Here is a 16094-nt window from a genome sequence, read left to right on the forward strand (position 1 = left end):
GATTAAGCATAGCGGAGAAGCAAGTCCAGAGCTTGCTAAGGAAAAGCCAGGCAGCAGGGCAGAAGACATTGCTCTATGTTAAATCACAGATAAAGATGGGAATGATTCCAATGCCCTTTGTCTATAGGTATGCACACTACCCTGTAATTGGAAAGGTGTCTGTAAGCTTCATCTAAACCCTTAGTATTACAATCTGATTTTCAGGAAACTTTGTTCCTGCAGGAGATACCAATGGCTTTTGCTGTTGACAAGCAAATGGTTTTTGTAGTCTGCATTTTTAAACATTAAACCAAAAGCTAAATGTGTTGGGATACTTTGTTGTTGCTTACTCAGCTCTTTAGTAAACGTTTTTCGGTAATCGCATACAGCAGTGTGATCTGCAGCTGATTTCCCTGTGAAGGACAGCTTTCTCCGTGGTGCTTGTTTAAGATTACTCATCACAGCTAAATGGCTGACTGTAGAATGACCCTGGAACTTGGGTATAATTTTAAAAAGTAGCAAAAGTGGAGACTTGTGATAGAAACCTGCCCCAGATGTTACTGACTTTCTGAATGTCAATATTGCTTAAGATTATTTTGTACTTTCTCCATCTGTATTGATTATATATATATATAATATCCCTGGAAGTTTCTGTTGAGCTCGACAGTTTTGTAGATTTCAAGTGTTCTTGCTCATTTCAGCTAATCAAATTTCACACATAGTAGTACAGTCTGTGGAAATCATCACAGAGTATGTCAGCAGAGATTGTCCTGGTTCGGAACCCTCCAAGGCTGGTGCCGTGCCGATGGACAAGGCTGTCCGATTTCTAAACAGTTAATTTGGCCCTCCTGGGCGCTGGCCGCTCTCCCGCCACCCAGCGCTCCCGGTCCCTGGGCGCGGCCGCAGTCTCTGATAAGTACCTGCGTGCACCTCAGCAGGAGCTGTGCACGGCAAGGACAGTGGTAATATGAAACCAGTCTCGTTGGTTTGTGTTCATGGCCCTGGAGGCTGAAATCTGCATTCCAGATGAAACCTCCAGCAAATCGGAAGAGAGTCTCTTTTTTTCCTACTTTCCTCTGCTTCAAGGACGCTCACCCGAGTTGGCTCTGCCCGGCCGGGCACTGGGGGCTCTGCAAGGGCTTCAGGAGGGGGCACAGGAAGCTTCGGAGTCGTTAGCTCGGGTTTCCATTTTGACATTTTTTGGTGATTATGGATTTACAAAAGAAATTCTTTATCCAAGTGGAAAGACTATGCAAAGGAATCCGTCAGGAATTTACTGCTGAAAACCACCCAGCGCTGGCGCACCGGGACAAGGAAGTAGGGAGCAGCCGCGGCGCGCTCGGCCCGGCGGGGCGGCTGCTGTAGCTGCTGTGGCTGCTGGAACTGCCGGGAGCTGGGGCCGCGCAGCCCGTCGGGGTGCGGAGCCGCGGGGGGACCGCTGGCCGAGGCTTCAGCCGAGGTTAGTGCTGTGACAAACCCCTCTTGTGCGAGGGAGCAAGTTCCAGACGCTGCCGAGAACTTTTGACGGCGGTTCGTTTCGCAGCTCCCTTGGTGGAGCGGGGAGCCCCGACGGCCGGGGCGGAAGGGGCGGCCCGGCCGGGAGCGCGGGAGGCCGGCGGCCTGCGCGGGCCGAGCCGGGCCGGGCCGGGCCGCTCGTTGCCCCTGAATGCGCGCAGTGTTTGCTGAGCAGTCAGCAGCACTGCTGGAAGCGAACCTATTCTCTACTTCACGCAACATGGAAGAACATAATGGGATGCCTGACTGTAGTGAGCTTTTAGACCTGAAGAACACCGCAGAAAGCGACCCTGACCCACTCACTACATTTTCTGTGAAAACGCTGTTTGGATATACAACTAAATTCGAATCTACAGCTCCCGAAGAAGAAACGGTGCTTAAAGCATTTCAACCTTTGCACGGCAGTATAAATACTCACGCTAACACCTGGCATGAGAGGAATGATAATGGATGTAATGAGGACTCAGAACAGCAGCACAGCCTGCATAGTACCAGTGGCCGAGCTGACCCAATGTCTCGCACGCAAGCAGGCCTGGATCTGGAGGTAGCTGACCAAAATGAATTACTTCTTCAGCATTTGAGGTTTGTTCAGACTTCTTTGTCTGAATCGGACAATGAGGACAAGGATGCTATTCTTGTCCAAGGTACTTTGGTTCATACAACAAGTGACACAGAATCGGACACAGAGAATAAGGACCTAGACACCGATGAGAACAATGCAAGCAAATATGGGCTAAAAAATGATGCTTTGTCTGCTGAGGCCTTGGACAACAGCAATCAAAATAAAGAAGAGTCAGAGTCAGAAGGGTATAGCAACAGTGATGACGCTGTGGATACAGATGACATTGAGTTACACCCACCATTCTCTAAGCAATTCCCAAAAGAGCTGGATGGTATTCTACAGTATGACTCCAATGGAAAAGACAAAATGTTAATGGAGGAGCAATTCACTCATATGCTTGCTGCAGGGGAATGCCCTCAAGAACTTTCAGATGAAGAACAAAGACCTTCCGTTGATAATATATCACTCCAAAAAACAGCACTGGCTGAAAAGACTTTCCAGCTGCCTGCCTTCTTCAGTGGACTACGTGTGAGGAAAAAGGGACTGACCACAGAAGATGGGGAAACTGTTACAGAAATTAAACCAAGGGAGAATGATTTAGCTCTGCTTAAATTACGACAACCGGTTAAGAAATCCAGTATTGCATCAGGTTTGACCATAAAAAAAAAATCATCTGAACCTAAAGCAAATCCCACTTTCCTAGAACAGCTCTCTCACTTGTTAAACATAGACGTCTCCAAGAATGAAGATAGAACTGAGAACTCTGCTGAGGGATCTGGGGAGACCGAGGACAGTGATGAAGCTCAAGAGAACAAAGCCTCCAGCAAAAGAGAACCACGATTTCCCTCTGAGGAGATAAAATCAAGCCCTGCTGAATCTGCACTAGATGCCTTTAAAGCCTTATTCACACGACCTCCCAAGAAGGAAACAACTGCAGATACTTCAGAGCTGGAAGCCCTAAAACGCAAAATGAGAAATGAAAAAGAGTCCTTGAAAGCTGTATTTGAAAGGTCAAAATCAAAACCTGGGGATGGACCATCAGACAAATCTGTAGGTTGAATTATTTTTTCTTCCTAAGATCTCAAAGTAGAAGGATGAAAAAAAATATTTTCTTGTTTAAATATTATTGGTGGGGGCTTAAGATCAAAATGTCAGAACTGCTCTTCTTTTGGCCATCTCAAATTTTGGATTCCCAGCTGAGGAAATCTTGGGGCTAATTTGTCATCTGCTAATTTTTGATCATCTGCAGTTGAAGCAGAATTCAGCCACAACCAGCAGTAAAAGCCTCTAAATTAGACGTGAGAACTTAAAAATCGGTTTCTGATTTTAAAAGATCTCTACATAACAGTTCTTCATATGTTAATTATGGCTTTAAATCAGTTTGATGCTGCAGATATTTACTGTAATATTATGTAATAGTTTCTCAGTCTCATTCTGCTTTCTGTCATTGATTATTTTGTTTTAACAATAATATTTTATACCTGTAGGAACAGTTTTATGGTAAGAGTTGATACAAAAAAGTTTTCTGTGATTTTCAGCTCAGTTTGTTCAAGACAGAACAGGAAGTATTTTTTTTTCTTGTTTACATGCATATATCTGGCTTTTTAAATATTGATAAGCATTTAACCTTATCCAGGTGTAACTTAGTGATTTCAATTAGACAACTCAAGTTTTTGATTAGTATAAGTGTTTGCAAGGTTAACACTCTTAGGTATATGGAGATGTAGTCAGTATATTAAAAAAAAATAATCAGTGCAAAGTTTTCATACTATCATAAACGACTTTGAATGTGATAGTAACGCCTTACTTAAATTAGTAATCTTTGGGTTGGCATTCCCCCAACCTAAAATTCTTACAACCACATCTTTGGCAGATGTAATCAGCCCAGGAGACTATTGTTGGCTGAAGGGGGAATTACCTGAAGGATTCCATTTGCAGGATTGGACCTTAAACCTGAAGCTCCTTAAGTTAACGTTCTGTGTTGGTTGTACTCTCTATAAAATTTTTATTCTTAAATAATATTAAAAAAAAATAATCCTGGTCAACACTTGGGTAGACTGATAATACCAGTTTGTAGTAAATTACCTGTGGGGAGGAGAAAACAGGTATTCATTGGCTGTGGAATGTACAGCAAGTGCAGTCTGTGTGTGCCCTTCCCATTCCTGGCTTGCTCCTTCCTGCTTCCACCAGTCGCTGTGCTGGCGTCAGCGTTCATGTGGCTCACAGCAAACCTATTTGGGAAGCTGTCATCACACGCAGTGAGGGAGGAGGCACAGGAGTCAGCAGGAGTGGCTCTTACAAATGTCTGCTTAATGTCCAGTCTAGTGCAAATCTGTATTTTCTCAGGGTGAAGCCAGAGTCCAAGGCTCTAGCCTTTTCCTTTCCCTTGCTTCTATGGGCCATTTATGGGGCCATTTTCATACAGGGTTTCACTGTTGTTGCAGTTGTGTCTTAATCAATTGCTTGTAGTGACATGTTGTAAATCAGATTACAGTAATATTGGAGATATAAAAAAGCACCAAAAAATCCCTCTAAAAGAATGCTTGTTTAGTGGGTCATTCCCCCTCCACCCCTTCCCCATATAAAGAGTTATTTTAGCATTCCAGTTGACAGTGCAGTCCCATTAACAGCTGCAGTATTACTTTGATGTGACAGTATTACCTGGTATGTGAACTGAGCAATCTGCTGGGGGTGGGGCAGGAATTTCATAAACTAGCTCTGCTTCCAGAAAATTATATTGTCAAATGATGTCTTAGGTGAATTGCTCTAATGTTTACTTGTAAGAGGAGCACACTGGAATATTTCACTCTGGAAGAAAGATACAGGAAAAAACCCTGGCATTCGTGACCACCTCTGTGGCTCACCAAAGGATAGACAGCTCTCCACAGTGATGTGAAGTTTCAACAGATCAGTGCATATCACATGCATTATGCTACTTTCCTCCTCAAAAATATTTTTCTGCTCTGATTTATTTGTGTCCCTTCCAACCAACTGAACACTGTTTTAATCAGTAGAATGAGACAGATAATCTTTCTGGAGCACATGTGTAGAGCTGAACGTGGCAGCTACTGTTTGGAATCAATTGATACTGCAGACTTTAATTTTTTCTTGCGTAATTTCAACAGCCTGACCTGAGTCCCTCAGAGCAAGATGACAAGACTCCAGGGAGACTCCAGACTGTCTGGCCGCCACCAAAAGCAAATCATGAAGAAGTAAAAGTAGGATTAAAGTACACAGAAGCAGGTAAAACAAAGAGGTGAAGCATTTGCAGAAATTAATTTCTGACATTTTTAATCTTGTTTAATACAGAGATGGTGATAAGTCACAGTATTTTCTAATCTAGATAAACAGACCTTATGTTTTGAATCTGTGGTTTACTGCTACTTGTTAATCATGCATCTTATTTTTAAATGTAAATGGCTAAATATGTGTTAAAATCTACAAACTTGCCTGTACAAATTCATGAGGAAGGAAGTGGTTTTTTTGATAAATTAGGTTATCCATTTCCAGTGGGATTTTGTTCAAAGGAGTGACAGATTGGTGAATGCATGGCAGTGTGACTGACTTTTATGATGCCTTGGTGCAGGGGGCAGCTCTCTGCTGAACTCTGGTCTGGCTGCAGATTTTCTTCAGGTGCTGTCCAGAATGAAAACAACAGCAGTATTGCAACATGTGTATGAAGAGAGGAATGCTGGTAACCAGTCAGGCCACTTCAATAGCTAGCCACATACGTTGTCCTATGCTAGTGTTCTAAAGGGTATGTCCAAATGCTAAGTATCAGTTAAGCTTTCCACAGAAAAAAAATATTTATTGTGATTTTTTGTTATTTAAATATTTCCATAACATATCTGTAAGGGAGAAAGTGATTATTTTAGCCACCACAACTCTAGTTCAAATTTATATTCTTGAATGTAAAACAGGAAGTCATTGAAATTCCGAAGTTAGCCTTAAACGGAGGAATAGTCTGAAATATTAAAGTGAAAGACAATAAGCCATCTTTTCTTCTGGTACCTGGAGATTATTGAAAATACCACCTAGAAGGTATTAAGTGGAACAAAAAAAAAAAAAGCTTTTATACTACTTTGCTGTGAAAAATAGTTCAGGGTAATGCTGTGTGGTTCTTTCAATTCCAGTGCATATCCATCTGGCCTTGTATTTGAGAAATAGTACTACTATTTGTTCTATCTACTGCTTTTTGTTGTTTAGTCTTTCTCCCTCTTTTTTTCTGTTTTCTCTTTAATCTGTCTTTTTTTTGTAAAGTGGGAATAATAGTGGAAGTGTAAAAGTTGTTGGAAGAGTGAGAAAACTTGGTTTTGACAGAAACAAATGGTTCTAATATATAGAACTGAGGTTGATATATAGAATTGAATTTATGATGCATTGGTCTGAATTTGGGAGTCTATCACTTAGATGATCAGGACAGATATTCAGCTGTTGGCAAGTTGATGTTACTCTTAGATTTTTATTATAGGCTATATGCTTGCTGTATTTAATTTTACCCAAACAAATATTTTTCCTTCTAATGACTGTAATCTGTGGCAAAACATATGCTTCAATAAAGAAAGAAAACTGAATTAACAAAAGCTCCAGATTCCACAACTTGTAGAGAAATTAGGTCATGCTTTCTTGAAATTTGAATAGGAAAGACAGACTGGCTTAGAGCCTGTGTAAATTGTTACTCTTGTTACTGTGATATTTTGGGTGGCAGTGTCATCAACATGTTGATTGTTTGTTTGCTAAATCAAATTTTTATAGACGAGATTCTGCAGTTCATTAGTTGCTCCAACGTCTGGCAGAGGGATTTGAATGAAAACAAACCACTGGTGATTCAGCTGGGATGAGATGTAGGCAGTGCTTTTAAAGGAAATAGGCAAAGGAAATTTGCAACTGCAGTAAAGTTATAGGTGTGCCTCAGAGATGGGCAGGTTTGTTTCTCTCAGCTACTCAGAGATGCCCAGGAAGCAGTTGGAAATTGCCTATGATGGATCACTTACACTGGCTGTTCTGAGGACTTCTGTGTCTGTTTTAAATCATTATGTGTGGGAATGAATTTATAGAGTCTGCTATAACTGAAGCAAGGTACTGTTCATGAGCTGTGATGATACAGTTACAAGAACAGGGTTTGTATTCAGTGTCGGTCTTACTGCTGCATTTTGTGGGTTTTGTTATGAATATGGACGTGGCGATACAGCAAAACTTCTAAATTCACAGTCTTCTCTCTGACAGTAGTACCTTTAAAGTGCATGTGTATTACTGGCATTTCCTCACATGCCCCTTTACATCCAAAATTCCCTTCAAGTTAGTAATGCTTCAGAAGCTTCTTGACCGCCTTTTATAAAGTGGGCTTCTTAAAAATAAACTATAATGCAGGTTGATCATCTGCATTATTTGAATTGACTGGTCTAAACCAAAAACCCTGTTTCTTACCTCAGTGTCTTGTCCTGAGTACTAAGATCAAATGAAAAATTCTTGATCTGAGTTCAAAAATTGTGTGTGACAAGGATGCTTGCGATTCCAGTCTTCCTCCACAGATGTTCCTGAATAGATAAATATCTATATTGTAAAAAATGCTGAAGTGGTTTGTTTTATTAACTTCCAGTCAATAATTTGTTAGTGTTTTAATTTCTGTGATTATGGGTTTCATCTACCAAAACAATAGGAATTTATATAAAAAAATAAGAGAATGAATTATTAGGTAAGTATTCATTTAGCACAGCTTTATTTTAGGCTTAGACAAAATATGTGTTCACATCCAAGGATAAATTTACCAATACTCATCTTTGTACTTCTAACAGGGTACACAGATATGTATGTATTCTAGGAGGTAGCATGATTTTTTTTTTCATTTGTCATGATAAAATAGGATTTAAGTAAGACTGAAAACTTGAAAGTTGGAATACAGTAATCTTTTTTGCAATTCTACACTGTCTTCTACACTGATTTATTTTCTTCGTCACCATGCACTATGACAACTATGACAGGGAGGTAGGGATATTGAGGGAGAGTATTCCTGTGTTTTTGATCTTTTCTCACCACCTTGTCATGCTTTTCCTCATTGTTCTTGTTGCCTAGTGGAAGCAAGAAATTCAGGCTTAATTTGGCCTACGCAGCAGACATTACAATGACTCATAGCAGCTTGGAGGAGTAGCTAACTCCCTCCTGAGGCTCACAGTCTGGCTTGATGTGTGGGAAACCAGCTGAAAAGCAAATGGACATAACAAGGAACACGTGTGTGAGGCTGACTAGGTCTGTTAGGAATATTAGTAGTGAAAGAAGTTAGGGATACAACTGAGCCCCCTTTTTTTTCATGCGCTTGATAACTGCTTGTGCAGTCATAATATTGTCTCCTGCAGTATCTGAATCTTGATGTTTTAGTTTTTAATTGAATGGATGATGTTGCAGTATTTTGGTTTTACTTACATTTTCTCAATTCTTTAATGCATGTGTTTCCATAGAGCAAGTGACTGTTGTCAACTGGCTTTCTGTAATTAGCACAAGCTGCTTGCATGATTCTCTAGAGAAACTGGAACTTCTTTGAAGTGTGTCTAAAATAGCTGAAGTCCAGAAAGCCTGTAATACATTTATGTCCTGGAAGACTAGAAAAAGGGTACTTTAATTTGTAGTTATTCCATGGAAATAATTTCCATGGAATCAAAGACATTTCTGTGCATATATTTTTGGTCCTAAATCTCTGTTCCTCTGCTTTCGTTTTAAGTTGGGTTTTTTTGTTTGTTTTTCCTCCATAATTCTTGGAGAGACTTCTCGTGATTTTAAGCATTAACTCTGACAGAAGGGTAGATGTGCCAGCTGTTACATGTGATGAAAATGCATAGCCAGATAGAGGAGACAAATTCATGTCTATACTGAAGAAATTAATCTGTGATACTACATCACATTTAATCCATATATAATGAATATGCCAACTACTGTGTATGACTAGGTCAGCACTTCAGCCACATCTCTAGGAAAAGGACTTTAGACATGGGTTCTGCAGTTCATAAAGCTACTTATGGGTGAAGAACAGTCTCCACATTAAGGTGGTAGAGATATACAGGTTCTGTTAATTCCTGTTAACAAGACCATTTTAGTCTTCAGGATCAAACTAGTTCTCTTACATACAACAGAAAGAGTTTAGTCTTTGCTTAGCAAAACAGAAATGTAAAAAGTAATGAGAGAGAGCACTGTTTGACATTCCTGTGAGAGAAATTGTTAAAAAAAGCCACTTGCAAAATTAATTCATTTAGTGAGGTTTTTTCATTTATTCATTCAGTGCTTTCTTTTTAATTCAAATGTCTGTATTTAACATTTAAAAACCTAATTTTCTCACAGTCTGTCTGTTCATCTTTAACTCTGCGGTGAGGTAATACTGTCTCTATGATGCCACAATTTCTATAAAAGTCTGTGATGATGTAAGCACGATTCTCAGGGTAAATAGGAAAAACAGGAGGTGTCTGATAAAGGTCTTATTAGACAAAAGATATCTGGGTAAATGCTGAATGAAATAGAGAATAGTGGCAGTGGTTTATTGCGGAGTCTCAAATATGTCAAATCCTTGATCCCCTATACTCTTAGTTCCCAGCAAGAAAATCACTTTATGGCCATGATGTAAATGCAGAGAATAACCAGCTTATGTGAGAGAAAGGGAAGCATAATGGTTGGAACAAAAGGATGAGAGATAAGAGCTTGATTTCTTATCTTTCTTTAACATAAGCTTCCTTTGTGGCCTTGAACAGTTTATGTTTGTCTTTAAAAGAAAGACAGTGCTTGATGTTAAGTGTCCTGAAGAAAGTTTTTCTAACAGTGACTACCAACAGTTGGTTTAATCCTAAGAGGGGAAAAAATAAATTAAAAAAAAAAAAAAAACCAATTTTAGGTGTAGTTCATTTCATTGTGCTTTTTGGGGTTTAGTTCTGGGATTCTAGTGTAAATTTTACTATAGTGAATTAGATCAAGCACCAGTATAGCAAACAGGATATTTTGCATTGCTTCAAGGTAGTGCTTTTGTGATTGAATCACTGATCAATTTGATGTGACCTCGGAGTGCATAAAGTTTTTGTAAATTATTTTACTACATTTTACTGCATTTATTGTGTAGCATGACACAAGTGCATGTAATTCAGTATTTCATAACCAGACAGATACACTGGTGTGTTTTTGAGAAGCTGAGGGTTTTATTACAAGCCAGATTTTGGTAGCCATCCTATATTCTAGATTAACAATGACATTTTTTCATTTTTTTCCCCTTACTTATGATAGGTAGAGCTGTGATTTTATGGATTTAGAAGGTATTGGGTATAGTGCTGCTCAGAAATCTCTACAGCCACAGAAGGGTTGTACATGTGCTGATCACTACAGGAGTCACTTTTCCAAATACCTTGCAGCACTATGTGCTAAGATTTACTTTGAAATTACTAGCAAAAACCTTGCTCAGAAACAATCAAGCAACAAAAATACCTTTGCTTTTCCCTCCCCACCTCAGCTGACACTGTCATTCATACTGTACCTCTTGAGACAGGAACAAAAAGATAGGCACCTGTGGATGATTAGTATTTGTTGTTAAGATGTTTGTGTTCCATTTTCAGTCCTTTCGCTACTTTCTGGAATGGCTTCAGGAAAGTTTTGGGAACCTTTCCAAGTTTCAGTTTATCCATCCGTAAAATTAGGATAAGAATTCTGACCTATTTTTCAAGTCAAATTAAATTCCCTTTCTGTTTACAGGCTCTTAGTGCTAGAGATGTAAAATAGGAAAGAATGTTGACTTTTTAAACTTAAATCTTTAAAAACAAAACCCAGCCCAACCCTGCAGTTACGGAATGGTAACTGTACCTAAGGCCATGGGGTGAAATGTCCATGCATTCCCATACATGGAGGATTATGTTTTTACAAATAGGAATTTATATAAAAATAATAAGAGGATGAATTATTAGGTAAGTATTCATTATACTTACCTAATAATTTATAGCTTCAGTTTTTCAATAAAAAACATTGCTTTATATTTGTTTTATCTGTAGAAATCTAGTAATTTTAGGAGATCTATTGTTTTTGAGTCTGGGTGCATGTTTTGCAGCAGTTGCCTGACAAGGACAGGATTTATAGTATCCAAAGCCATGTCTGGATACACACATGTGTAGCCATGGATACAAGCATGCTTAGGATTCACATACAGAGCAGCTTTAGTCCACTCAAACTAGAAAGCTGACTTTTAAGGATAGTATTTTCCTAGTGAGAAGATTAATCTATTGCCTGAATATAATGAAGGCAAATAGGGTGAATTGTTTCTTTTACTGTAGTTTTAATTTTGAAATACAGACTGCACTACGGACCTGAGCAATCCAATTTTGCAAAGACCCAAAACAGTCATGGGGTTTTACGAGATGATTCTTGTTATAAAATTGAAACACAGTGAAAGAGCAGTTGTGTACACAAGAAGAATGACTTTGTGTTTTATTTCCATGGTTGTATTTCAAAATATATGAAGCCCCTTTGTGTAACAGAAATGCCTCTGAGTTTTGCTGAATTCCCTTTGCTGTTCTTCAGTCTCACTGATCACTTGTTATGATGCTTTCTTAAAATTTGCGCCTGCATTAAGAGCTGCTTTTTGGATTTCTTTTTAGATTAAATTAAATATCAGCCCTGCCAAGTTTGCTCCCTCTGCTATGGCACAGACAGGTACTCTGTAATAAATCTGTTTCACGTGTTTGCTGTTAAAGAGTTACTTGTTTACCATATTGCATGGTGAACGTGATCCTGTAATAGATTGGTTTTGTAAGTACGAAGTAGGACATTTATTGAAAAAGAATTAGTGTTGAATGTCCCCAGCAGCAGTACCTCTGCTGTTGCCTTTGTGGGAGGGTGAAATGACAAGTGAAACTATTCATTTCTGCTATCAGGTAAATGAACTGTAACTGTAACCCCTCACAGCTGAGGAATGGTCAGGCAGATAAGTTACTCAGGTTACTGCTTTTGAATAGTGCTTTATACTGCTTTGCAATCAGAAAGAGGAGTAACTATTTTCCTCATTTCCATAACAGACCATCAAGGGGGTGCTCATTCTTCCGTAAGAAGCTGATTTTTTCTGGATACATTTCTACTGTTCTTGGGGAATTCAGTGGCTATTGTGAAGATACTTCATGTGCTGTACTGGTGTCCTCTGTATTTCAATACCTGGACAGTATTAGGATACTGGACTATTGGCTTGTTTTGGGCTGTGTATTTTCCACAAGTCCCTCTTCATTTGTCTCCTTTTCTCACATCTGGCATATTTTCACCGTACCAGAATCTCTAAGGTTCTTAGACTGTTTGAAAATTTAGGTTTGGAGGGCTCTTCCTTGTCTTAAAAATGAAAAAAAAAAACCAAACAAACAAGAAAAAAACAAGAAAAAAACACCAAACAAAAAAAAACAAACCAAAAACCAAAAGTTAAGCTGAAGTGAAGGATGTCCACTCATTGCCCAGTCTGTGGATTCAGCATCCTTATATGTAATGAATTATGGGTCTGTAAAAGAATTCAAGTTCAGTGCGAAGTAAAGAAGAGAGGACAGATAGGAATAGATGCATGAGGTTGATGGAAGGAGGATGAGAATCATGCTTTAAAAAAAAATTCAGTGTTATTTTATCCAATCCTCTATCCCTAAAAATTAGGTGATTTTGTGAATTTCTTTGAGCATAAAAAAACCTTAATTTCCTAGTTATAAAAGGGTGCTTGAATGCAGTTATGCTTTATAAAAAACAATCCAAGACTGAACAAATTAGATTTTCAAAGTTTCTTGTGTGTATATTTGTTGAAAGAAAAGTATGAATTTGCTGCTGTTTTATGGTTGCATCAATACATCTGTAAAAATAAATAAAAAGTAATTATAAAAGTGTAGTTGTGGTGAGTAGGTTCCCTTCTGACACCCGGTGGTTAAAGATGAGAACTGCATGAGGAAATGGAGGAAACAAATGCTGTAATAAAGAGGAATATTGAAAATGGGACCAAGGGTTACCACGCAGGGAGAAAACATTAAGAAACCCTCACTATTCTGAAATTTAATGAATCAGCACAATTATAAGTTAATGATTTTCTTTATACTACAGGGTGTGGTACATCTCAAGAAAGGTAGATTGCACTCAAGTTTTCCAGCTTTTCTTCTCTAATTACTTTTAAATTGTGTTAACATTATTTTGCATGTTTCCACACACCATGTTTAATATGTATGGCTTCTTACAAAAATGAGTGTACTGACCAGAAGTGGCTGTATAGGTCATTTAACTTCAAAGCTTCTGCTTTCTACATGAAGTTTTGAGATTATGGCAGAAAAGTTTCCTAAGTTGATGTTGTAAAGTTTGAGGAGTAACCCATCCACTTGAAATGTGAGTTATGGAGATTTCTGTGGGAAAAGTTTTTATGTAACATTTTATTTAAAGTTATTTAAGTAGGTAAGTTGTTTTATTACCGAAGAAGAAAAGGTAATTCTTGCATAGCACAGTTGTGAACACAATAGAATAATACTGAATAATATTTGAATGTGTATACTTGCTTTTTTTAACAGTTTTGAAGAATGAAAATTTCCCTCTGAATACCATGACCTACCCTATCTAGTTTTTCTGGGTTGAATTTTCAGGTCACCAGATTGACCAGTGACTGCTTGCATCTTTTCTTTTAGAAATCTCGAGGAGTGCGGCACACTCAGTATTATAAGATTTTCATGAGCATGTATTTATTGAGTATATTTGTAAACATTGTTGTTGCTTTGTGTTCAGACAAGTCCTGTGTGATGATAAAACTGACCATAAATTAGACATTTTGGTTATGTAGGTTGTCCAAAACAACCAGATTTTATTTCATGTTCAGTTTTCTATGCACTGGGAAAAGCATGCATTCATTAGTGTGTATTTTCTTTGGAAAATAGTAAAGCATGCCTTATACTTTACTAATCATCAGGAATATTTTTGATGTTTTATTTCTGCCACCTGGTGGCATATTTTGTCTGTCACATATATCAGCAGTATCAGTCACTGCTATTGCACAGTCTAAAACTTCCTTTTTTAAATGCATGTTTTGGAAATGAAAAGCAAAATGAGGAATTCTTGAAAGTGTTCCCACCTCAAACTTTTGATTTCTGATCAGATTGTATGGAATTAATCTCTCAGAAAAGTCTAATCTTTCCGATCTGCTTTGGTCCCCTTTCCTTACCACACAACATGAAAATACAATAATGAGTGAGAATGATTGTAATTTCCAATTGCAAGTCTTGAGGAATGAATAATATAAGCATATGATATTCTGTGTATATATCAAGCAGAGAGAGCTTTATAGAAGTATTTCCAAGTGTATTGGGTTTGCATGGCCTGTTTTTGGTAGTGGAGGTTACTACAGAGGTGGCTTTGTTTTCATAGTGTTAGTGCATGTGGCCCATGGTAAACCAAGGAACATCCAAGGGATATTTTCACATGATAGAAATTTATTTTAGTACTTGCCGTCTGATTTGATAGGCAGTGCTAGTGTTTAGCAACACTTGAGAAATTAGGCAGTTCACAAGCAGTTGATGATTTTTTGCAAGACAGAAAAATATAAGGGTGAGCTGAAAATACTGAGTTATATATTTTTAGTAATGAATGAAAAGCAGGGGATGTGCAAGAATCCTTGCTAGAATATGTAGCTAATGAGTGTAAAATGCAAATTCCCTGAGTGAAGCTTAAATACAATCTCACTTATGCTTTTGTCTCTAGCTCACGTAAAGCTTTACAAGGAGGGGCCACCAGGTGGGTGGAACATTGTAATGTTGTCTGTCTGTGTCTAGTCTTTGGTCTCTCTTGTTACCATAAAGGTATTATATATCTTTCCTTGATGGAATAGTAGGGGTAAAGGCTGAGTCTGCTCTATCAACCACTGTTTAGAACTAAAAATTTGGTAAGACTACAGAAGTTCTGTAATAAATCTGGAACTGTTTTCAGAATTCTAGCTTACAGTACTTCAGTTTCAATGGCTGCCATCCCACTAAATGAGGAAATGAGTGGAATTTAGGAGAATTTCTTCTTAGTCTCACATTAGTCGTGTTATGATCTGGCAGTAGGTTTTTTTTCTCAAGTCTTTGGAGCAAAGACAATAGTGAAAATTAAAGTGATGATAGTTCTTAACACTAGAATTATGGAAAACTATCTGGACACACTGATCCTTATTCAAAACAAGAGCACATGTAAGGCTGACAAAGAAATACAGTAAAACCCCATTAACAACTATATGAGGGTTAATTAAATACTAACTGATAATGTCCTTGGTAATCATAGAATCATAGAATATTAAGGGATTGGAATGGACCTTAAAGATCATCTAGTACCAGCATCCCTGCCATGGGCAGGGATGCCTCCCAGTAATGAGTCAGTACGTATGTCTTTTGAAGGAAAAGGAGGTTTAATTGTCCTTTAAGAAAAGGAATTAACTATGTTAACCTGATTTTTGGAAGTTTATTTCACTTAAAGCCCCTGCTGTCTGTCTGTTTTCTTGCTCAGTTTTGTACCCACCAAGAGCAGGACACGCAGAGTGTTGGCCGTTTTTGGATTTTAAGTAAAGCTTAAAATAGATGTTTTGAACAAATACTCATGACTCATGAGCTCCTTTAAAGCAGTTATTTTAAATTATCAAATTATAGAATCATAGAATAGTTTGGGTTGGAAGAGACCTTAGAAGATCATCTAGTCCCAGCTTCTCTGTCAGGGCCAAGGGCTTCCCACTTGACCAGGTAGCTCAATGTCTCATTCAGTCTGGCCTTGAGCACTGCCAGGGGTGGGCAGTCATTGTCAAAATATGTAATAATTAAATGAAGCAGAATTTGAACTCATTTTAGTTAATACTGATAGTATTCCTCTTTTTTCTACAATAATTTTCTCTTCTGCAATTGTTTGCTGAATTAACTGACAAAACTGACTAAGGCATGTTTCAGAGCATTTATATTTTTCTGTGTATGTTTATTCATTAGGTAATTTCCTGTTGTCATGCTTTCATAGAATTAAGGAGTAGAAAACTGCAGACTTAAAACTTTGTAAGGATTAAGTTTGT

At 38.2% G+C, this 16094-nt stretch overlaps 1 protein-coding gene across 1 annotated transcript in view; it reads left to right on the top strand.

Annotated features, from left to right (window-relative positions):
• The first annotated feature begins 837 nt into the window (after positions 1-837).
• FMN1 (formin 1) overlaps positions 838-16094 on the top strand; it is a 131132-nt gene continuing 115875 nt past the window's right edge. The window contains exons 1-2 of the mRNA XM_058829352.1: positions 838-3106; positions 5182-5299. Coding sequence (XP_058685335.1) covers positions 1646-3106; positions 5182-5299 — 1579 coding nt within the window. The 5' untranslated portion in view covers positions 838-1645. The remainder of the gene's footprint in view (positions 3107-5181; positions 5300-16094) is intronic.

This window comes from Poecile atricapillus, chromosome 1 (genome assembly GCF_030490865.1).
Source record: "Poecile atricapillus isolate bPoeAtr1 chromosome 1, bPoeAtr1.hap1, whole genome shotgun sequence".
NCBI classification, from domain to species: Eukaryota; Metazoa; Chordata; class Aves; order Passeriformes; family Paridae; genus Poecile; species Poecile atricapillus.